The 24,936-nt window shown below is 41.4% G+C and overlaps 1 protein-coding gene across 2 annotated transcripts in view; it reads right to left on the bottom strand.

Moving 5' to 3' along the window:
- JAK2 (Janus kinase 2) overlaps positions 1-24,936 on the bottom strand; it is a 376,796-nt gene that overhangs the window by 14,261 nt on the left and 337,599 nt on the right. For both annotated transcript variants that reach the window (XM_069764276.1, XM_069764285.1), the window contains 5 exons: positions 24,187-24,338; positions 21,888-22,038; positions 21,630-21,766; positions 14,921-15,110; positions 14,241-14,365 (listed from right to left, as the gene is read on the bottom strand). In XM_069764276.1, coding sequence (XP_069620377.1) covers positions 14,241-14,365; positions 14,921-15,110; positions 21,630-21,766; positions 21,888-22,038; positions 24,187-24,338 — 755 coding nt within the window. The remainder of the gene's footprint in view (positions 1-14,240; positions 14,366-14,920; positions 15,111-21,629; positions 21,767-21,887; positions 22,039-24,186; positions 24,339-24,936) is intronic.

Genomic DNA, 24,936 nt, shown 5'->3' with positions numbered 1-24,936 from the left:
TGATGAGAGCATTATACTGCCTCTGTACAAATCCCTAGTTAGACCGCACATGGAGTACTGTGTCCAGTTTTGGGCACCGATGCTCAGGAAGGATATAATGGAACTAGAGAGTACAAAGGAGGGCAACAAAATTAATAAAGGGGATGGGAGATCTACAATACCCAGATAGATTAGCGAAATTAGGATTATTTAGTCTAGAAAAAAGACGACTGAGGGGCGATCTAATAACCATGTATAAGTATATAAGGGGACAATACAAATATCTCGCTGAGGATCTGTTTATACCAAGGAAGGTGACGGGCACAAGGGGGCATTCTTTGCGTCTGGAGGAGAGAAGGTTTTTCCACCAACATAGAAGAGGATTCTTTACTGTTAGAGCAGTGAGAATCTGGAATTGCTTGCCTGAGGAGGTGGTGATGGCGAACTCAGTCGAGGGGTTCAAGAGAGGTCTGGATGTCTTCCTGGAGCAGAACAATATTGTATCATACAATTATTAGGTTCTATAGAAGGACGTAGATCTGGGGATTTATTATGATGGAATATAGGCTGAACTGGATGGACAAATGTCTTTTTTCGGCCTTACTAACTATGTTACTATGTTACTTACTAACTATGTTACATAGTGCTCCATACAGAATAATGAGCCCATATAATGCTCCATACAGTATATTGAGCTACATATAATGCTCCATATAGTATGAGCTCCATATAATGTTCCATACAGTACAATGAGCCACATATAATGCACCATATAGTATAATTAGCCCATATAATGTTCCATACAGTATAATGAGCTACATATTTCGCTCCATACAGCATTATGGGCATCATATATTGCTCAATATAGAATAATGAGCCTCATATAATGCTTCAAACAGTATAATGAGCCAAATATAATGCTCAATTACTGTATAATGAGCCCATATAATGCTCTATACAGTACAATGAGCCACATATTGCTGCATATAGTATTATTGGCACCATCTATGGCTCCATACAGAATAATGGACCCAATATATTGCTCCATACTGTATAAAGGGTCCCAAATAATGATCCAAAAAAAATAATGAGCCTCATATATCGCTCCATACATAATGGGTCCCATATAATGTTACATGCAGTATATGATGAGCTCCATATAATGCTCCTGCATTTAATGGGCCCCATATATTGCTCCATATATAATGAGCCCCATATAATGTTCCATATATAATGGTCCCCATATATAATGAGCTCCACGTGATGCTCCACGATGAGGCTCATATAATGCTCCAAATATAATGGGCTCATATATGATGTTCCAGTGTATAATTGGGCCCATATATGATGTTCCAGTTCTCCCCACTCATGTACCATCTCACGGGGCACCTCTCCATCCATCATCCAAAAATGGAAAGAGTATGGCACGACTGCAAACTTACCCGGACATGGCCTTCCACCTAAACTGACATACCAATCAAGACGATCACTAATCAGAAAAAGCAGCCAAGAGGCCCATGGAGGAGCTGAAGAGATCCAGAGTTCAGATGGGAAAATCTGTGCACGGGACAACTATTAGTCGTATACTCCACAAATCTGTCCTTTATGTCAAAGTGGCAAGAAGAAAGCCAATTTTCAAAGCAAGCCATAAGAAATCTGTTTGCAGTTTGCAAAAAGCCATGAAAAAGGGACACAGCAAACATGTGGAAGTGCTCTGGTCAACTCACAGCTGGGGGCTGCAACCCTCAGCAGTCATCTTCAGCAATGCTGGTTATCAAGAATAGGGGGACCCCACGCCGTTTTTTTAAATTATTTAAATAAATAAAAAAAAACAGTGTGGGGTCCCCCTATTCTTGACAACCAGCCAAGCTAAACCAGACCGCTGTGGATGGTATTCTTAGGCTGGTAAGGGACCATGTATATTGGACCCCCAGCTTAAAAATATCAGCCTGCAGCTGCCCAGAAAATCTGACACTTTGCCCGGCTCTTCGCACTTGCTCTGTAGCGTTGGCAAGAGGGGTTCATATTTTTGAGATTGATGTCACCTTTGTATTGTGACATGAAGCCCACAGTTAGTAATGGAGAGGCAGCTATAAGACACCTATCCATTACTAATCCTATAGTTGCATGGTAAATAAAGACACAGCCAGAATAAAGTTGTTTATTCGAAATAAACAAAACACACTTTTCCATTTTTATTTAAAAATAAAACACAGTTATACTCACATAATGCCTATTTCATGAATCCCTGGTCTCCTGTAATAAAACAAAAATAAAAAAACAACAATATCCCTCAACTGCCCGTTGATCTGTCTCACTCCATAATCCATATCTGGGGGGATAATCAGTTTTCAACCTAGACAGTGCCAAGATGCAACCATCCAAGCTGAGAAACACTGGTGAATGACCTGCTGAGAGCGCAGCATCAGTGACGTCATCAAGGTTACTGCTGGTCACTGATGCGGCGTTCCCAGTCGAGCTGAACTGCGGTGACCTCTGTGAGGTCCCTGCTAGCACTGTGAGAAAGTCTCATGGTGCAGAGGCGAGTTGACAGCATTGAAATTCTCCCACTCGCAACAGCTCATCCATCAGTGGTTCTCAGCCTGGACCCTTGCATCTTGGCTCCGTCCAAGTTGAAAACTGTTTATCCCTCAGACTTTGATTACGGCATGGGACAGCAAGAAGGACAAGTGAGGGATATGGTTGTTTTATATTTTTGTTTTATTACAGGAGAAGAGGCATTCAATGGAATGGGTGTTGACATAAGTATGGTTTAATTTAGAATCATTAAAGGAGTCTGTGTCATTCTTTCAATTAAAGGGAACCTGTCACCCCGAAAATCGCGGGTGAGGTAAGCCCACCGGCATCAGGGGCTTATCTGCAGCATTCTGTAATGCTGTAGATAAGCCCCCGATGTAACCTGAAATAGGAGAAAAAGACGTTATATTATACTCACCCAGGGGCGGTCCCGCTGCTGGTCAGGTCGGATGGGCGTCTCTGGTCCGCTGCGGCGCCTCCCATCTTCATTACATGACGTCCTCTTCTGATCTTCAGCCACGGCTCCGGCGCAGGCGTACTTTGCTCTGCCCTGCTGAGGGCAGACAAAGTACTGCAGTGCGCAGGCGCCGGGCCTCTGACCTTTCCGGCGCCTGCGCACTGCAGTACTATCCTCTGCCCTCAACAGGGCAGAGCAAAGTACGCCTGCGCCGAAGCCGTGGCTGAAGATCAGAAGAGGACGTCTTGTAATGAAGATGGGAGGTGCCGCAGCGGACCGGAGACGCCCATCCGACCTGACCAGCAGCGGGACCGCCCCTGGGTGAGTATAATATAACGTCTTTTTCTCCTCTTTCAGGTTACATTGGGGGCTTATCTACAGCATTACAGAATGCTGTAGATAAGCCCCTGATGCTGGTGAGCTTAGCTCACCTTCGATATTGGGGGTGACAGGTTCCCTTTAAAAAACTTTTTCCGGCTGTGTGTTTATTTACAATATAACTATAGGATTAGTAATGGATACACGTGTCTTATAGACTCTTTTCCATTACTAATCCGTAGGCTTTATGTCATCCGACAACACAAAAGCGATCTTAACCCCACAAATATGACCCCACTTGCCACTGTTACAGGGCAAGTGGGAATAGCTGGGCAAAGCCCCAGAATTGGTGCAACTAATAGACGTAACTTTTATGGGTGCCTGCGGGCTGCAATTTTTAGGCTAGGGGCCGGATATCCATGGCCCCTTATCAGAATGAGAATAGCAGCCCCCAGATGTCTGCTTTAGCTTTGCTGGTTGTCAAAAATAGGGGGGAACCCCAACCTTTTTGTAAATTATTTAAATAATTTAAAAAAATACAGCGTGGGGACACCTCTATTCTTGATAACCAGCATTGCTGAAGCTGACAGCTGAGGGTTGCAGCCCCCAACTGTCAGTTTTGTCTTGCTGGTTATAAAAATACATGGGAACTCATGCCGTCTTTTTTAACCCCTTTACCCCCAAAGGGTGGTTTGCACGCTAATGACCGGGCCAATTTTTACAATTCTGACCACGGTCCCTTTATGAGGTTATAACTCTGGAACGCTGCAACGGATCCCAGTGATTCTGACACTGTTTTCTCGTGACATATTGTACTTCATGATAGTGGTAAGATTTCTTTGATATTACCTGCGTTTATTTGTGAAAAAAAATGGAAATTTGGCAAACATTTTGAAAATTTAGCAATTTTCCAACTTTGAATTTTTATGCAATTAAATCACAGAGATATGTCACACAAAATACTTAATAAGTAACATTTCCCACATGTCTACTTTACATCAGTAAAATTTTGGAACCAATTTTTTTTTTGTTAGGGAGTTATAAGGGTTAAAAGTTGACCAGCATTTTCTCATTTTTACAAAACCATTTTTTTTTAGGGACCACATCTCATTTGAAGTAATTTTTAGTGGTCTATATAATAGAAAATAACCAAGTGTGACACCATTCTAAAAACTGCACCCCTCAAGGTGCTCAAAACCACATTCAAAAAGTTTATTAACCCTTCAGGTGTTTCACAGGAATTTTGGAATGTTTAAATAAAAATGAACATTTAACTTCTTTTTCACAAAAAATTTACTTCAGCTCCAATTTGTTTTATTTTACCAAGGGTAAAAGGAGAAAATGGACCCCAAAAGTTGTTGTACAATTTGTCCTGAGTACGCTGATACCCCATATGTGGGGGTAAACCACTGTTTGGGCGCAAGGGAGAGCTCGGAAGGGAAGGAGTGCCGTTTGACTTTTCAATGCAAAATTTACAAGAATTGAGATGGAACACCATGTTGCATTTGGAGAGCCACTGATCTGCCTAAACATTGAAACCCCCCACAAGTGACACCATTTTGGAAAGTAGACCCCCTAAGCAACTTATCTAGATGTGTGGTGAGCACTTTGACCCATTAAGTGATTCACAGAAGTTTATAATGCAGAGCTGTAAAAATAAAGAATCATATTTTTTCACAAAAATGATCTTTTTGCCCCCAATTTTTTATTTTCCCAAGGGTAAGAGAAGAAATTGGACCCCAAAAGTTGTTGTACAATTTGTCCTGAGTATGCTGATACCCCATATGTGGGGGTAAACCACTGTTTGGGCACATGGCAGAGCTCGGAAGGGAAGGAGCGCCATTTGACTTTTCAATGCAAAATTAACTGGAATTGAGATGGGACGCCATGTTGCGTTTGGAGAGCCACTGATGTGCCTAAACATTGAAACACCCCACAAGTGACACCATTTTGGAAAGTAGACCCCCTAAGGAACTCATATGTGTTGTGAGAGCTTTGAGCCCCCAAGTGTTTCACTACAGTATATAACGCAGAGCCGTGAAAATAAAAAAAAATTTTTTTCCCACAAAAATTATTTTTTAGCCCCCAGTTTTGTATTTTCCCAAGGGTAACAGGAGAAATTGGACCCCAAAAGTTGTTGTCCAATTTGTCCTGAGTACGCTGATACCCAATATGTGGGGGGGAGGGGGACCACCGTTTGGGCGCATGGCAGAGCTCAGAAGGGAGGGAGCGCCATTTGGAATGCAGACTTAGATGGATTGGCCTGCAGGCATCACGTTGCATTTGCAGAGCCCCTGATGTACCCAAATAGTAGAAACCCCATATTCGAAACTAGACCCCCCAAGGAACTTATCTAGATGTGTTGTGAGAACTTTGAGGCTATATGCACATGTCAGGATTTCTGGCAGAAATTTTCCTGACAAAAACTGGACATTTCTGCCAGAAATCCGCATGCTTTTTTTTGCGTTTTTGATGCATTTTTTGTGCGTTTTTTCCAAATGCACATAATAGAGGGAAAAACGCGAAAAAAACACAAAATTAATAAACATGCTGCTTTTTTTTACCGCGATGCGTTTTTTCCGCGGAAAAAAACGCATCATGTGCACAAAAATTGCAGAATGCATTCTAAATGATAGGATGCATAATTCATGCGTTTTTAATGAGTTTTTATAGCGTTTTTATCACGAAAAAACGCAAAAACAACGCGAAAAAACCTGAACATGTGCACATACACTGAACCCCCAAGTGTTTCACTACAGTTTATAACGCAGAGCCGTGAAAATAAAAAATCCTTTTTTTTTTCCACAAAAATTATATTTTTGCCCCCAGTTTTGTATTTTTCAAGGGTAACAGTTGAAATTGAACGCCAAAAGTTGTCCAATTTCTCCTGAGTACGCTGATACCCAGTATGTGGGGGGGAACCACCGTTTGGGTGCATGGCAGAGCTCGGAAGGGAAGGAGCGCTATTTAGAATGCAGACATAGATAGATGGATTGGTCTGCAGGCGTCACGTTGCATTTGCAGAGCCCCTCATGTACCTAAACAGAAGAAACCCCCCACAAGTGACCCCATATTGGAAACTAGACCCCCCCAAGGAACTTTTCTAGATGTGTTGTGAGAACTTTGAACCCCCAAGTGTTTCACTACAGTTTATAACGCAGAGCCGTGAAAATAAAAAATCTTTTTTTTTCCACAAAAATTATTTTTTAGCCCCCAGTTTGGTATTTTCCCGAGAGTAACAGGAGAAATTTGACCCCAAAAATTGTTGTCCAATGTGTCCTGAGTATGCGGATACCCCATATGTTGGGGTAAACCCCTGTTTGGGCGCACGGGAGAGCTCGGAAGGGAAGGAGCACTGTTTTACTTTTTCAACGCAGAATTGGCTGAAATTGAGATCGGACGCCATGTCGCGTTTGGAGAGCCCCTGATGTGCCTAAACAGTGGAAACCCCCGAATTATAACTGAAACCCTAATCCAAACACACCCCTAACCTTAATCTCAACGGTAACCCTAACCACACCCCTAACCCTGACACACCCCTAACCCTAATCCCAACCCTATTCCCAACCGTAAATGTAATCCAAACCCTAACTTTAGCCCCAACACTAACTGTAGCCCAAACCCTAACCCTAACATTAAAATGGAAATAAATACATTTTTTTAATTTTCCCCAAACTAAAGGGGTGATGAAGTGGGGTTTGATTTATTATTTATAGCAGGTTTTTTATCGGATTTTTATGACTGGCAGCCGTCACACACTAAAAGACGCTTTTTATTTAAAAAAATATTTTTTGCGTTACCACATTTTGAGAGCTATAATCTTTCCATATTTTGGTCCACAGAGTCATGTGAAGTCTTGTTTTTTCGGGACGAGTTGACGTTTTTATTGGTAACATTTTCGGGCACGTGACATTTTTTGATCGCCTTGTATTCCGATTTTTGTGAAGCAGAATGACCAAAAAACAGCCATTCATGAATTTATACCGTTCTGCGTTTTGTAGAACGGATAAAGCAGTTTTATTCTTCGGGTCAGTACGATTACAGTGATACCTCATTTATATTATTTTTATGTTTTGGCACTTTTATACGATAAAAACTATTTTATAGAAAAATAATTATTTTGGCATCACTTTATTCTGAGGACTATAACTTTTTTATTGTTTCGCTGATGATGCTGTATGGCAGCTCGTTTATTGCGGGACAAGATGACGTTTTCAGCGGTACCATGTTTATTTATATCCGTCTTTGTGATCGCTTGTTATTCCACTTCTTGTTCGGCGGTATGATAATAAAGCGTTGTTTTTTGCCTTTTTTTTTACGGTGTTCACTGAAGGGTTTAACTAGTGGAACAGTTTTATAGGTCGGGTCGTTACAGACGCGGCGATACTAAATATGTGTACTTTTATTGTTTTTTTATTCAGATAAAGGAATATATTTATTGGAACAATATATATATATTTTGAATTACCGTATTTATTTAGGAATTATTATTTTTTTCACACATGTAAACATTTTTTTTTTTTTTACTTTTTTACTTTGCCCTGGGGGAGGGGCATCACATTTTATTGACAGATCACTGATCTGACCCTTTGCTGTGCACGGTGTCAGATCAGCGATCACACAGGCACAGCAGGGACGCTTACCAGCGTTTGCTCTGAGCAGGCGCTGGTAAGCCACCTCCCTGCAGGACCCGGATGCAGCCCCGCGTCCATTTTGGATCCGGGCGTGCAGGGAGGAGGAGGTAAGAAACCCTCGCAGCAACGCGATCACATCGTGTTGCTCCGAGGGTCTCAGGGAAGCATGCAGGGAGCCCCCTCCCTGCGCGATGCTTCCCTATACCGCCGGAACACTGCGATCATGTTTGATCGCAGTGTGCCGGGGTTAATGTGCCGGGGGCGGTCCGTGACCGTTCCTGGCACATAGTGCCAGATGTCAGCTGCGATAGTCAGCTGACACCCAGCCACGATCGGCCGCCCTTCCCCCCCGTGAGCGCGGCTGATCGCTCTGGACGTACTATTCCGTCCTTGGGAAGTAAGGCCCACCCCACATGGACGGAATAGTACGTCCAATGGCAGTAAGGGGTTAAATTACCGTATATACGCGAGTATAAGCCGAGATTTTCAGCCCATTTTTTAGGCTGAAAGTGTCCCTCTCGGCTTATACTGGAGTCATTGTCCCAGGGGGTCAGCAGGGGAGCAACAGGAGTGGTGGCTGTCACACAACACTCACCCTTCCGGCGTGGTCTCTGCACGTCCCTGCTTCTTAGATGGTCTCGGCGCCGGTAGCTCTGTGTTCAGCGGTCACGTGGTACCGCTCATTAAAGTAATAAATATGGACGCGACTCCACTCCCATAGGCGTGGAGCGCATATTCATACTCCCATCAGCTGCCGCCTGCTCACACTGTAAACTTTATACCTCCGATCATAGCTGTGGGCTCATTCCGTCATTTGACAGGGTGGGAACAGTGGCTGTCTGACCGGTGATGATGATTTTAGCGCCAATCCTAAGCGATGTTTGCCACGCTGTCATGCACATGACTGCGTGACAAGCACCCGGTGTTCGGGAGGCTGAACCCAAACAGTAACAGGGACTGCCTGGCGAAGTCCATGTTCGACATCCGTGCCCGAGCAGTAGGTGTTCGGTTCGGACACCTAACTTTACTGTTCGGGTTTGCCCATCTCTACTCAAAAGCCTTGCGCAGTAATTGAAGTGAAGGTGGTCCTACAAAGTAAGGACTCACGGGGACTTAATACAAATGCACACCACAATTTTCAGATTTATATTTTTTAAATATTTAATAAGCCATGTATAATTTCCTTTACACTTCACAAATACTTGCTACTGCTTGTGTTGATATATCACATAAAATACTAATAAAAACATTTGTTAGTTTGTGAGTGCATTGTGGAAAAGTAGAGTGCATATATTTTTTATCAGATACAGTGCCTTGAAAAAGTATAATAAAATTGTTTCTATATAAAAATAAGTTACTAAAATCTACACTACAAGTATGATTTTGATTTTACAGGGGCCAAGTCCTTCCATATGAATGAGAGTACATCAACGGGCTTCCATTGTGTATATTTTGAGCATATTTGTGGAAAGTATCAATACAGGCAATTTACATTTTTTAAGTTTACCCTATCAGTGTTTATTGGCTTGCAAAAGATTGGAACTATGCCGATTTAGTAAATTCATTTACCACATAATATGCAACGGTGATGCACATTCTAGTTTATCCACATACCAATCAATTTGCCACCATATCTTGTCCAAACTCCTCTATCTATATTATACCACTTTCATGTATCAATTATCTTCTTTGCATCATCTATAACTATGGAAATCCAGTTGTGGCACCGTTTTAATAGCATTGAATAGCCCATACATTTATTTAATAGCCCAAATACATTCATCTATAAGTTGACCTCTCATCATACATTCAGTCACATTTATTTATTTATTTTTTTAAAGAGATGAAAAAATAATCATATTACATAACACAGACACGTTAAAACCACCCTTGAATACTTGGCTGCACAACCTTTGGAAACAATGACTACCTCCAAAAGTTTTGGTAGCCATCTGGGCCAGTTGCACCTATCTGCTAGTAGTTTATGTTAACGTAAATAAGGTCAGGCATCTTATACTCAAGAAGAAGCTGTGAATGCGAATCCCAGGGTTAGGTTTGTGCAAGGTAACATAGTAACATAGTTAGTAAGGCCGAAAAAAGACATTTGTCCATCCAGTTCAGCCTATATTCCATCATAATAAATCCCCAGATTTACGTCTTTTTACAGAACCTAATAATTGTATGATACAATATTATTCTGCTCCAGGAAGACATCCAGGCCTCTCTTGAACCCCTCGACTGAGTTCGCCATCACCACCTCCTCAGGCAAGCAATTCCAGATTCTCACTGCCCTAACAGTAAAGAATCCTCTTCTATGTTGGTGGAAAAACCTTCTCTCCTCCAGACGCAAAGAATGCCCCTTTGTGCCCGTCACCTTCCTTGGTATAAACAAATCCTCAGCGAGATATTTGTATTGTCCCCTTATATACTTATACATGGTTATTAGATCGCCCCTCAGTCGTCTTTTTTCTAGACTAAATAATCCTAATTTCGCTAATCTATCTAGGTATTGTAGTTCTCCCATCCCCTTTATTAATTTTGTTGCCCTCCTTTGTACTCTCTCTAGTTCCATTATATCCTTCCTGAGCATCGGTGCCCAAAACTGGACACAGTACTCCATGTGCGGTCTAACTAGGGATTTGTACAGAGGCAGTATAATGCTCTCATCATGTGTATCCAGACCTCTTTTAATGCACCCCATGATCCTGTTTGCCTTGGCAGCTGCTGCCTGGCACTGGCTGCTCCAGGTAAGTTTATCATTAACTAGGATCCCCAAGTCCTTCTCCCTGTCAGATTTACCCAGTGGTTTCCCGTTCAGTGTGTAATGGTGATATTGATTCCTTCTTCCCATGTGTATAGCCTTACATTTATCATTGTTAAACCTCATCTGCCACCTTTCAGCCCAAGTTTCCAACCTATCCAGATCCATCTGTAGCAGAATACTATCTTCTCTTGTATTAACTGCTTTACATAGTTTTGTATCATCTGCAAATATCGATATTTTACTGTGTAAACCTTCTACCAGATCATTAATGAATATGTTGAAGAGAATAGGTCCCAATACCGACCCCTGCGGTACCCCACTGGTCACAGCAACCCAGTTAGAGACTATACCATTTATAACCACCCTCTGCTTTCTATCACTAAGCCAGTTACTAACCCATTTACACACATTTTCCCCCAGACCAAGCATTCTAGTTTTGTGTACCAACCTCTTGTGCGGCACGGTATCAAACGCTTTGGAAAAATCGAGATATTCCACGTCCAATGACTCACCGTTGTCCAGCCTATAGCTTACCTCTTCATAAAAACTAATTAGATTGGTTTGACAGGAGCGATTTCTCATAAACCCATGCTGAAACAGTTATTCTCATTGAGATAATCCAGAATAACATCCCTCAGAAACCCTTCAAATATTTTACCAACAATAGAGGTTAGACTTACTGGCCTATAATTTCCAGGTTCACTTTTAGAGCATTTTTTGAATATTGGCACCACATTTGCTATGCGCCAGTCCTGTGGAACAGACCCCGTCGCTATAGAGTCCCTAAAAATAAGAAATAATGGTTTATCTATTACATTACTTAGTTCTCTTAGTACTTGTGGGTGTATGCCATCCGGACCGGGAGATTTATCTATTTTGATCTTATTTAGCCGGTTTCGCACCTCTTCTTGGGTTAGATTGGTGACCCTTAATATAGGGTTTTCATTGTTTCTTGGGATTTCACCTAGCATTTCATTTTCCACCGTGAATACCGTGGAGAAGAAGGTGTTTAATATGTTAGCTTTTTCCTCGTCATCTACAACCATTCTTTCCTCACAATTTTTTAAGGGGCCTACATTTTCAGTTTTTATTCTTTTACTATTGATATAGTTGAAGAACAGTTTGGGATTAGTTTTACTCTCCTTAGCAATGTGCTTCTCTGTTTCCTTTTTGGCAGCTTTAATTAGTTTTTTAGATAAAGTATTTTTCTCCCTATAGTTTTTTAGAGCTTCAATGGTGCCATCCTGCTTTAGTAGTGCAAATGCTTTCTTTTTACTGTTAATTGCCTGTCTTACTTCTTTGTTTAGCCACATTGGGTTTTTCCTATTTCTAGTCCTTTTATTCCCACAAGGTATAAACCGCTTACAGTGCCTATTTAGGATGTTCTTAAACATTTTCCATTTAATATCTGTATTCTTATTTCTGAGGATATTGTCCCAGTCTACCAGATTAAGGGCATCTCTAAGCTGGTCAAACTTTGCCTTCCTAAAGTTCAGTGTTTTTGTGACTCCCTGACAAGTCCCCCTAGTGAAAGACAGGTGAGCCATTATTTTTAAGGTTTTATGCTGTATTTGGATTTCAGCTTTGTGAGTATACTGAATAAACCTTGGTGGAATTAGGATATGAAATAGTTTCACACTAGGTACCACTTTCTCTCTTAGATTTAGAATAACTAAGGTTTGCACAAGTGGATTCAATTGCACAAGTGCTTGTAGCTAAAGGAAGACAAAAGACCGCAAAATTGTCCAAGAATAGTCTATAAAAGATGAGCAATTAATTTTCTCAATGGGCCACATATCGTGGAGGGCCAGACCAATATGCTGAACTTAATTTTGCGTACTACTACTTCTACTAACAGTAATAACACATTTAATATTGACCTAATAATAGTAATATTAATTTTATAGTCCAATATTGAGTAGAATCTTTCACCTCTTCCTCCCAGTTGTTGCAAATCACAGCTCAGACTCTGCCAAACTGTATTTGACTCACTGATACTGATAATACATGTTATAATAGAGCTTTACTGTAAGATACTAATAATACATGTTATAATAGAGTTTTATTGTAACATTTCTTACCAGTAGGGGGTAATCAAAACCAAATAATTTACTGCATTTTACAAACTTTATAAAAACCTGTATATTACCGTATAAGGCTATGTGCACACGTTCAGGAATTCATGCAGAAAATTCCTGTGAAAATCCGGACATTTCTGCCAGATTTCCGCATGAAATCCGCATGCAGTTTTTTTGCGCGTTTTTTACGCGTTTTTTGCGCATTTTTTTCCGGACATTTCCAAATGCATTAGACAGTGGGAAAACCCTGAAAAAAACGCAAAATTAGTGAGCAGGTTCATTATTTTTCCGCAATGCGTTTTTCATGAGGAAAAACGCACATCATGTGCACAGAAGTTGCGGATTTCATTAAAAATGATAGGATGCTTAATGTATGCAGATTATTTGCGGCTTTATAGCGTTTTTTAGCACAAAAACGCTAAAAAAACGCAAATAATCTGCAACGTGTGCACATAGCCTAACACTTATTATTCAGCCTTAAAGCGAATTTGTCACTTACTCAAAAAATGTAGTTAAATGCCAGGTAAAATACCTGAGCTTCACCGATTCTGTCACTCTTTTTTGTTTTGGGCCGTGTCACTTCATTGCAGAGATATTCAAATTTGTTACTTTTGGAGCCCAGTATGCAAAATCTTTGTTTTGCAATTCAACAGGGTGCTTCTTCAGTTTTATCCGGAGTCGTGCACTTTCACCCCTCTCTTCCAGATGCTGCTAAATACCGCAACAACTGGGAGGAAGAGGTGAAAGATTATGGCTCCAGAGAAGACTCCAAAGAAACGCCCAGTTGGACTGCAAACAGAGATTTCACATAATACGCTATAAATTATTTAATTGAATTTTTCTGAGCACATGACAGGTCCTCCAAGTATATATAATAACAACAGATGTTCCTTGACCAGTAACAATCCATGCTATGATCTGTCCCCCATGGTCTCTTATCCTTGTCCTGGTCTGTACCTTTGTTTTTATCATAATCTCACACTCGCTTCCTGCTTTTACCACTCTTTGTCTTGTTCCTGTACTCGCTCTCTTCTGTCGCTCACACTCCTGTTTTTCCATTGGTTCTCAAATGTCATGTGTGCACCTGACCCGCATCTAAGGGTGATGTCTACATAGTCAGGTGCGCACTGCAATGCTGTTGGCATGTCACTGACGTGTTGCCTTTGATTTCCAACACTTTGGCTGTTTCAGTCCGCAACCAAACAAGAACAACCGAAGGGCCAGATGTGGCCTACTGTCCATCGTTTGCACAGGTCTATTCTAGAAGAATTTTTTTCCAGTTGAAGGAAATAAAAATCCACATTATACAGGGAAGCCTCACTAAAGTTTCATGTATCAATGTAGTGCAGTGAAGTGTCTTATATTTTTTGTTATTATTTTGTGATATAACCTCGCACTCAGGTTTCCCAATCCCTATCTGCTGAGGACAGGGATCAGGCAGACTTTATCTGTATTCAGTTAGTAAGGATTACCTTGCATATCTGGGTGGCATACTGCAATAGTTTTTTGAAATCCAGCCTCTCTTTGTTTTTTTGCAGATAGTCTCTAAGACTTCCATATGGTAGATACTCCATAATCAATCTCAGGTTTCGACGTCCTGAAAATTAAAAATATTGTGAATTAAAAAAACTGATATGCAAGATCAAACAAGTTACTTTTTCAGTAGAAAAAAAATTATTGTGGCTCTGTCATGACCTGCTACGTATGATGAGTATGCTCTACTTCTACTATCATACACCGTATTTGAAGGCTATTTTACTTTAGAAGTACCATATATTGACACACAAAGTGGCTATGACTCTATAATACGGAACCATATGGTGTCTCTGAGCTGCCATACAAGGTCTCATGAAGGTATGCTAGTAAAGGCCCATGCGTGCTACTCTTCTGTATGCATGTGGGCTTAGGTCATCATCAAATTTTAATTTAAGAACAAATGCTTTATTGCCCCTAAGAGTTCTTCAGAGATAATCTTGTTCTAAAACTTTTTAAGCAACCATTGAATTGTAAAGAAAGATACTGTGGTATTATTTTGAAATATGACCAATGAATGTCCAATTTTATCCAAGTATGAGCTTTGCTTTTGAAGCTGTGCAAACAAATTCAGAGAATTGTTAACCAGTTTTTGGGTATGTTCTACCTTTGTGCTTACCTGCACTATAACAAACTCCCTTGTATTTGACAATATTTTCATGCTGCAGGGATTTCAAAATTTCGATCTCCCTTTCAAAATCCCTCAGGTATTCTTCAGTGCTATGCTGGAGCTTCTTAACTGCCACAACTTCACCAGTGTTATCTTGTAATGGGTCATATCTGCACAGTTCAACACTTCCAAAGTTCCCCTGAAAAAGTAAAAGTATTTTACTAACAAAATAGTGGAACAAGGTATTTTTTTCTTCAATAATGCTATTATTAAAGCATCATTGCAGAGGTTTTGTTTATTGCAGCGCTGGAGTGGTGCCACTAACGTAAGATCCCTGCTCCTAGTATTATACTTACCACCTGCGGTCATCAGCTCTTCCAGACACCACTCCGTATTGCATCACCATCTTGAGACTGCACCTCCTGACTATCCCGAAGTCAGATATAATGGCCACAAGCTCTCACTGCAAGTCTATAAGAGCCAGAACAAGTCTCTCAAAGACTTGCATTGAAACGTAATCTCTGGCTTGCCCAGCAAACACTGGTGCGATCTGGCAAGTCTCAAACTTCTGGAGACTGACCAGAGTGGTGCAGAGAACAGATGAAGACAGCAGCTGGTAAGTATAACACTAAGTATAGGGAACTTGCTTTACCAGCACCATTCCTGCGCTGCAAGAAAAGAAAATTCTGGAGCGGTGCTTTAAATAAATAAATATATATATATATATATATATATATATACACACATATATATATATATATATATATATATATATACTATATAATTGTCTAAGGGTCACTTCCGTCTGTCTGTCCTTCTGTCACGGTTATTCATTCGCTGATTGGTCTCGGCAGCTGCCTGTCATGGCTGCCGCGACCAATCAGCGACGGGCACAGTCCGGAAGAAAATGGCCGCTCCTTACTCCCCGTGGTGCCCCCGGCGATCCGCTCCATTATCTCTACTCCCCGCAGTCAGTGTCCCCGGCGCTCCACTCCATACTCCCCGCAGTGTCCCCGGCGCCCGCTCCATGGTCCCCGCAGTCACTGTCCCCGGCGCTCGCTCCATGCTCCCCGCAGTCACTGTCCCCGGTGCCCCCTCCGGTCACCGCTAACACAGGGTTAATGCCAGCGGTAACGGACTGCGTTATGCCGCGGGTAACGCACTCTGTTACCGCCGCTATTCACCCTGTATATCCCCAACCTTTTACTATTGATGCTGCCTATGCGGCATCAATAGTAAAAAAAAGTAATGTTAAAAATAGTTAAAAAAAAAAAAAAAAAAACCTGCTATACTCACCCTCCGTTGTCCGCTCGCACCTACCGCCATCTTCCTTTCCCAGCGATGCTTTGCAAAATCACCCAGAAGACCTAGCGGTCTCGCGAGACCGCTAAGTCATCAGGGTAATTTCGCAAAGCATCCTGGGAACGGAAGATGGCGCCAGCCGCGCGCCCATTGGCACAGCGCCGTTGGATCCCAGGAGGCGGAGAGACGAGACCCTGAGGAGCAGCGATCAGAATGGTATGTTAGAACTACAAGGGGCCCTCGCATCGTTAGGTGAGTATGTTTATTTTTTAACCTGTGACATACGTGACTGAGCAATATACTACGTCGCTGTGCAATATACTACGTGGCTCTGTGCTGTATACTATGTCACTGGCTGTATACTACGTCACTGGGCAATATACTACGTGGCTCCGTGCTGTATACTACGTCACTGGGCAATATACTACGTGGCTGCGCAATATACTTCGTGACTGGGCAATATACTACGTGGCTCTGTGCTGTATACTACGTCGCTGTGCAATATACTACGTGACTGGGCAATATACTACGTGACTGGGCAATATACTACGTCGCTGGGCAATATACTACTTGGCTCCGTGCTGTATACTACGTCACTGGGCAATATACTACGTGGCTCTGTGCTGTATACTACGTCGCTGAGCAACATACTACGGGACTGGGCAATATACTACGTGACTGGGCAATATACTACAAAACTGGGCAACATACTACAAAACTGGGCAATATACTACGTGACTGGGCAATATACTACGTCGCTGTGCAATATACTATGTGACTGGGCAATATACTACGTCGCTGGGCAATATACTACGTGACTGGGCAATATACTACGTGACTGGGCAATATACTACGTGACTGGGCAATATACCACGTGGCTGGGCAATATACTACGTGGCTGGGCAATATACTACGTCACTGGGCAATATACTATGTGGCTGGGTAATATACTATGTGGCTGGGCAATATACTACGTGGCTGGGCAATATACTACGTGGACATACATATTCTAGAATACCCGATGCGTTAGAATCGGGCCACCATCTAGTATATCTATCTATCTATATACACTAGCTGAAGAGCCCGGCGTTGCCTGGGCATAGTAAATATCTATGGTTAGTTATAGCACCTCACTTCTCTTATTTTCCCATCACCCCTCTCATTTTCCCCCTCACATCTCTCATTTTCTCCTTTACACCTCTCATTTTCCCCCTCACTCCTCTTATTTTCCCCCCCCTAACACTTGTCATTTCGACCTCACATCTGTTATTTTCCGATCACTCCACTATTTTCCCTCACTCCTCTCATTTTGCACTCACACCTTTTCATTTTCACCTCACACCCCTCATTTTCACCTCACACCTCTCATTTTCCCCTCAGTATATACATGTTTGTCATCTCCCTTATATATAGTATACACCTGTATGTCATCTCCTGTATATAGTATATACCTGTATGTCATCTCCCCTGTAAATAGTATATACCTGCTGTAGGTTATCTCCTCCTGTATATACCTGTGTCATTTCCTCCTGTATATAGTATATACCTGTATGTCATCTCTTCTGTATATACTATATACCTGTATGTCATATCCTGTATATAGTATATACCTGTATGTCATCTCCCCTGTATATAGTATATACCTGCTGTATGTCATCTTCTCCTCTATATACCTATGTGTCATCTCCTTTTTTATATAGTATATACCTGTATGTCATCTAGTATATAGTGTGTCATGTCCTCCTGTATATAGTATATACCTGTATGTCATCTCCTCCTGTATATAGTATATACCTGTGTGTCATCTCCCATGTATATAGTATATATATATATGTGTGTCATCTCCTCCTGTATATAGTATATACCTGTGTGTCATCTCCTGCTGTATATAGTATATACCTGTGTGTCATCTCTCCTGTATATAGTATATACCTGTGTGTCATCTCCCCTGTATATATCTGTATATCATCTCCTCCTGTATTAGACCGCTTTCACACGTTATTTGGTCAGTATTTTTACCTCAGTATTTGTAAGCTAAATTGGCAGCCTGATAAATCCCCAGCCAACAGGAAGCCCTCCCCCCTGGCAGTATACATTAGCTCACACATACTCATAATAGACAGGTCATGTGACTGACAGCTGCCGTATTTCCTATATGGTACATTTGTTGCTCTTGTAGTTTGTCTGCTTATTAATCAGATTTTAATTTTTGAAGGATAATACCAGACTTGTGTGTGTTTTAGGGCGAGTTTCATTTGTCAAGTTGTGTGTGTTGAGTTGCGTGTGGCGACATGCATGTAGCGACTTTTGTGAGATGAGTTTTGTGTGGCGACATGCGTGTAGCAACTTTTTGTGTGTCGAGTTGCATGTGACAGGTTAGTGTAGCAAGTTGTGTGCAGCAAGTTTTGCGCATGGCGAGTTTTATGTGTGGTGCGTTTTGAGGATGTGCAAGTTTTGTGTGAGGCAACTTTTGCATGTGTTGCAACTTTTGTGCATGTGGCAATTTTTCCACGTGTGCAAGTTTTGCATGTGGCGAGTTTTCCATGAGGTGAGTTTTACACGTGTGGCGAGTTTTGCGTGAGCCTAGTTTTGCATGTAGCGAGTTTTGCGCGTGGCGAGTTTTGAGCGGCGACTTTTGTGTTTCGACTTTTATGTGGCAAGGTGGATGTATGTGTGGTGAAATGTGTGCTGAGGGTGGTATATGTGTTCAAGCACGTTGTAGTGTGTGGCGCATTTTGTGTGTGTGTTCATATTCCCATGTGTGGTGAGTATCCCATGTCGGGGCCACACCTTAGCAACTGTACGGTATATACTCTTTGGCGCCATCGCTCTCACTCTAAGTCCCCCTTGTTCACATCTGGCAGCTGTCAATTTGCCTCCAACACTTTTCCTTTCACTTTTTCACCATTATGTAGATAGGGGCAAAATTGTTTGGTGAATTGGAACGCGCGGGTTTAAAATTTCGCCTCACAACATAGCCTATGACGCTCTCGGGGTCCAGACGTGTGACTGTAAAAAATTTTGTGGCTGTAAAGGTGTAGATGCCAATCCCAGACATACACACACACACATTCAGCTTTATATATTAGATAAAACTATCCATTAACTAGCTACAATAACTTAACTTAAATCACTAAACAATATAAAAGGATGAACCATAACTTTATAGGTATATCTGGGTAACAATTGGCAGGGCTCTCAAAAGTTGGACCACCACGATCTAGAATGTATCATTTTGAGATTGGTGGAGGCTCGACATCTGAGAACTCCACCGATCACCAGAACAGGGTACCGTTCTTTCTTTCCCTATGGGACTGACTAAGATAGCAGAAAACAGCATTCATCTTTTTTACAGCAGATCCAGTCAAACACATGTTCTGCTGGTTCTTACAGACAAGAGACAAACGGGTCCAAATACTAGCCACTAGTGTGGGTCTTAGCAGTCCACATCCCACCAAGGTAGACGAGATCACCGAACCTGTGGACAGGCCATTTCTTCTTATGGCTAGAATACAGTTCTGACCCGTCAAGGCATGTACACCACAAGACCTCAGATTGTGTTCTGTAGTGTCTGGCACCAAGACCTTAGCAGCAGAGCAGTTAAGTCAGGTAATTTGTGAATTGGGGCACCCATGGATTGGACTTGTGTTTCAAGCACATCGAAGAGATTGAGATCTTTGTAATTTGGAGGCAAAGTGAGTGTTTAGGTAACTGGTATGTGCCAGTATAGCATCAATAAGTAAACCAGGATTCTATATTACCCAGCAGAACTTTGCACAAAGTATCAAAGGCACTCTGACCACTTTGTGGTTATGCAGCACATACGCAGCCAGTTGTGTGTACTGGGTGTTCTGACATATTTCTATCAAGACTGGCATTCCATTCTCAATCTAACTCCACTTGAAAGCAAAGCTTTGGCATATCAGTTGCCTATTTGGGAGTGGAGTTAGGCTGAGACTAAAGCTGGGAGATGAGGCAGTAGAAGTGCTTCATCCCACCCAAAGCACTTCCAGCCTCATTTGTATATCACCTCTAAAGTGTACCTCCATGCAATAAAGCAACATTTTTGTTTTATAAAAGGTATTGATTCACTTGTGCTCTTATAACCCCGCACACAAATAATTGGTTTGGGGGGAGGAATGAGCAGACAGATTTTCTTTGACAAACCTGACTGTTTACAGATGCCCAAAATATCCATTATCATAGTCCTAATTTGTATTTGTGGCTCAAAAGTCACTCCAAAGGATATACAACAACCATAATCCTCTAAGGGGTATACCGAGCAGAGGATAAGAAGTGAAATGAACAAAAGTAAACGTTAAAATAACTATTTATTAATACATAAATTAAAAAACAAGGGGGACACAAAAATGTATAACACAAAAAAGACACAAAATGGGACCTCCAAGTGATAAAGGGAGAGAAGAGCCAACAAAATAAATAAATAAAGGATGTTACAGAATGGTATATATGCCGCATGGAATAGATCCCCCTCCAAAGCAGGGTATTAATTTTCAATGGAATACAAGTGTGGCTACAAAAATATGGCTAGCTGAACTAACAGGTAAATTAAACCACCTTACAGAGCCATCACATACATAGTGTATATAATAACGAAACCAAAAAGCTGGGCGGTGGTAAGGGGTATTTCCAAAGTACAGAGAACCACTGGTGCTTAAAAAGCTACTCAAGAGGCTAATACTGGAATCCCTATATAATCACAGCATCAGTGGTTGGAAGAGGTAGATGGCGTTTTATAGAGTGGATATTATTACCTGTGCAGAGCCGCGGAGGAGATAGGGGCCAGTGCCCTGGGATCAAGCAGGCATATAGCGGTGAGTGGCTGCGCTCTCCCGACGCCCGACAGGTAATAATATCTGTTACCTGTTAGTTCAGCTAGCCATATTTTTGTAGCCACACTTGTATTCCATTGAATATTAATACCCTGCTTCGGAGGGGGATCTATTCCATGCGGCATATATACCATTCTGTAACATCCTTTATTTATTTATTTTGTTGGCTCTTCTCTCCCTTTATCACTTGGAGGTCCCATTTTGTGTCTTTATTGTGTTATACATTTTTGTGTCCCCATTGTTTTTTAATTTATGTATTAATAAATAGTTATTTTAACGTTTACTTTTGTTCATTTCACTTCTTATCCTCTGCTCGGTATACCCCTTAGAGGATTATGGTTGTTGTAGATGCCCAAAATATACCATATGTACCAAGGTAATTATGTTTATATAATTCATTTGTCAGTGGGTTTTAATGTTGTTTTATATAGTACATTTGTCAGTGGGTTTTAATGTGGTTTTATATAGTACATTTGTCAGTAGGTTTTAATGTGGTTTTATATAGTACATTTGTCAGTGGGTTTTAATGTGGTTTTAATAATTGTATATAAAGAAAAAATTACCTTGCCAAGTTGCTGCAAGAATTTAAGATGTCTTTCCTCAAAATAAGTTGGAGCACGGTCTTCAAAGCCTCCAGAAAAGCCAAATGGCCCAACTCTCACATTCGGAAGTAAATCACTTTCTGCCAGTAGTTCGTAGTCTGGCAAAAAGAACATAAAACACATCACATATATTTGTTGTATACACTAACAGGAATGGAAACTGTCAAATTGAAAAGACTGAGAATGTACTTTATTGCATTTTCTTCAAAGGAGTCCTACCTGGAGTGAACAAGCTGTTAAGCTCCCTTATAACTGCACGAAATGATGGCCGGAAATCTGGCTCATAGTCCATGCAACCGTTGATGAGATTTGCAAGCTCAATCCATTTGGGTGTGGGGAGTTGATGCCGATCTTCATAAAACTGCAATTTCTAGACGACAGGTAAAATACATATAATCCTGAAATTAATTCTGAAATTCTTAAAGGGAACCTGTCACCCCCAAAATAGCTGGTGGGCTAATGATGTAGATAAGCCCCCGATGTATCCTGAAAGATGAGAAAAAGAGGTTAGATTATACTCATCCAGGGGCGGTCCCGCTGCGGTCCGGGGCCTCCCATCTTCTTACGATGATGTTCTCTTCTTGTCTTCATGCTGCGGCTCCGGTGCAGGCGTACTTTGTCCTGTTGAGGGCAGAGCAAAGTACTGAAGTGCACAGGCTGAAAGGTCAGAGAGGCCCGGCGCCTGCGCACTGCAGTACTTTGCTCTGCCAGACAAACTACACCTGCGCCGGAGCATGAAGTCAAGAAGAGGACGTCATCCTATGAAGATGGGCTGCCCCGGACCGCAACGCCCATCGGATCGGACCGCCCGCCCAGGTGAGTATAAACTAACCTCTCTTTCTCATCTTTCAGGATACATCGGGGGCTTATCTACAGCATTACAGAATTTTGTAGATAAGCCCCTGATGCCGGTGGGCTTAGCTCACCTTCGATTTTAGGGGTGACAGGTTCCCTTTAAAAGGGTTTTCCAGTTTCTGAAAACCCCTGCCTCCCAGCAGCAGTTTATTTAAAAAACAAAACTAAAAAAAACCTAAGAGCCTTACTCACCCTTCCCAGGTCCAGCAGCATGTCTCCACCATTGCTCCTGGCGTTTGTTATTGTCTGCAGCGCTGACGTCATGACGATAGCACTGCAACCAATGACTGAGCTCAGCAATAGTGCCAAACGTGAAGCACGGAGCTGCTGAGCTTACCGATTAGCTGCAGTGCTGTCAACGTGACATCAGCACTGCACACAATAACAGGCTGAGAGCAGCGACTGACATGTAGCGATGGACTTGAAATGGGTTAATAAAGAATTAAAAAAAATAAAAATAAAAAAAATAAAAACCAACCAACCTGGGGAACGGGTGATTCTGAAAACTTGACTAATTTATTGAAAGGTAAACAGAAACTACAGACCCCAAGAAGCTGACATTTTACCTTACAATACCATAGCGGGGACTGAATGATGGCGGACCTTACATAGCCTAGCAATATTAGTGCTCTGAGCAGTTAGGCAACCTTTACCATACCGACTGCTGAACTTTATCTGCTATCGCTGCTCTGCCAACTGGAGTCTGATGGAATATTATGTAAGGAGCATGTTGCTGCAGTATATATCTACAAGTCACCCAGATATTCTTGGTGGATTTTACAACTGATGTTAGAAAGCTTTGTAACATAAAATAATATTTTTTTTTTCTATTGCCACACATATTACTATTTTTTTTCTGGATGTAGAAAATACAGATTATAAATTGTATAATGAAAAATTAAAAGGGGATTTCTGAGCTCTTGACAAATTTTTCCCAATGGGTGAAATGTGATAAAATAAAACAATGTATTTTGTCTGTTTCTTGCACCTGCATTCATTTTGTAATGATTCTGCAATAAAAGCAGTTTTTAGTGGAACTCTTTGAAGTTTCATAAAAATCTTGCATTTGGTGAAGCACTCAGAGTTCCCGAGTAATTGTGAGACGTGTGCCGCTATCCTTTCAAGTTGTGTGAATGATTAGTGACTTTTTTCTCTTTTTTTTTTTGTACATTAAAAGAATGTGTACTCTCACTGCTGTGCCAGCTCTGTAGCGGTGGTCCTCCCCACTGGTCCATGTTTACTTGTTTGCAGTGATAACGTGCTGTGTACCACATGTGACCACTGCAGCCAATCTGTGACTTCAGGGCAGAGCAGAAACGTATTCAGCTTGTTAAAAGACAAACACAGAGCTATGCAGCTTTGTATCCATCACATGAGCAGGAAAGATTTGTAGCCATAAGAAGTCAACAATGAAGGTTACCATTTGATGACTACAAGCAGAGTTCTTCAAGGCCAGAAGGGAATTCACACCAAGTATATTAGAAAAATATATATCATGGCTATAAAATCACGTTTACATATAAAAATACATTTTTTCATTTATAGATACAGGAAAGTGCCTCAATGGGGTCTGAATCTACACCAGATGATGTCACCATAGCGCAGTAGTAGATATTTTACAAGGAGAATCTAGACTCTTTCCATTCATCATAAGCAGACTTACTCTTTGAGAATCCAGTGCACTGAGCGGTTTATCACCACCACTACATATTTCCCATAGGGTGGTACCAAAACTCCACTTGTCTACCATTGGGCTGAGATTTTTGGGATTGTCGATACACTCAGGAGCAACCCATGGAATCCTTTCCAAAAGAACTAAAAGGGGGAAAAGTGACAGGAGCAGTGAGATATATAGTTTCACAGAATGCTGGCTGCAATACTTACCTTACATGACAATCTCTGGATACAGCACCGAGTGAAAACAGACTCCCCAATGGAAAAGTAACAAATTGTGAATATTACAAGTAAACATCTTTTTACAAGATAAAGGGTGCAAATGTAAGGCCGAGAGTATGCACTAGATAAACACACCAGACCATATAAAAACATCTGCCTGTAATCACCTTTAATAAATCTTTAAATATTTTATATCATTTACTTCTATAGTAAGTTCATATTTTTTTTGCATTCTCTAAGACAGGGGTGTCAAACTGCATTCCTCGAGGGCTGCAAACAGGTCATGTTTTCAGGATTTCCTTGCATTGCACAGGTGATAATTTAATCACCTGCAGAGAATGATTCCAGCACCTTGTGCAATGCTAAGGAAATCTTGAAAACACGCGTGGTTTGAGGCCCTCGAGGAATGCAGTTTGACACCCCTGCTCTAAGAGACATATTTTGGGAGTAAACCACTGTTGAAACATTCAATGGCATAGTGGCAAAGGCTAATGACTCCTTATAGGGAAAAAAAAAC

The sequence above is a fragment of the Ranitomeya imitator genome, chromosome 1, assembly GCF_032444005.1.
Source record: "Ranitomeya imitator isolate aRanImi1 chromosome 1, aRanImi1.pri, whole genome shotgun sequence".
NCBI lineage: Eukaryota > Metazoa > Chordata > Amphibia > Anura > Dendrobatidae > Ranitomeya > Ranitomeya imitator.
The sequence above is the reverse complement of the archived record's forward strand: the minus strand, read 5'-3'. Positions and strand labels throughout refer to the sequence as shown.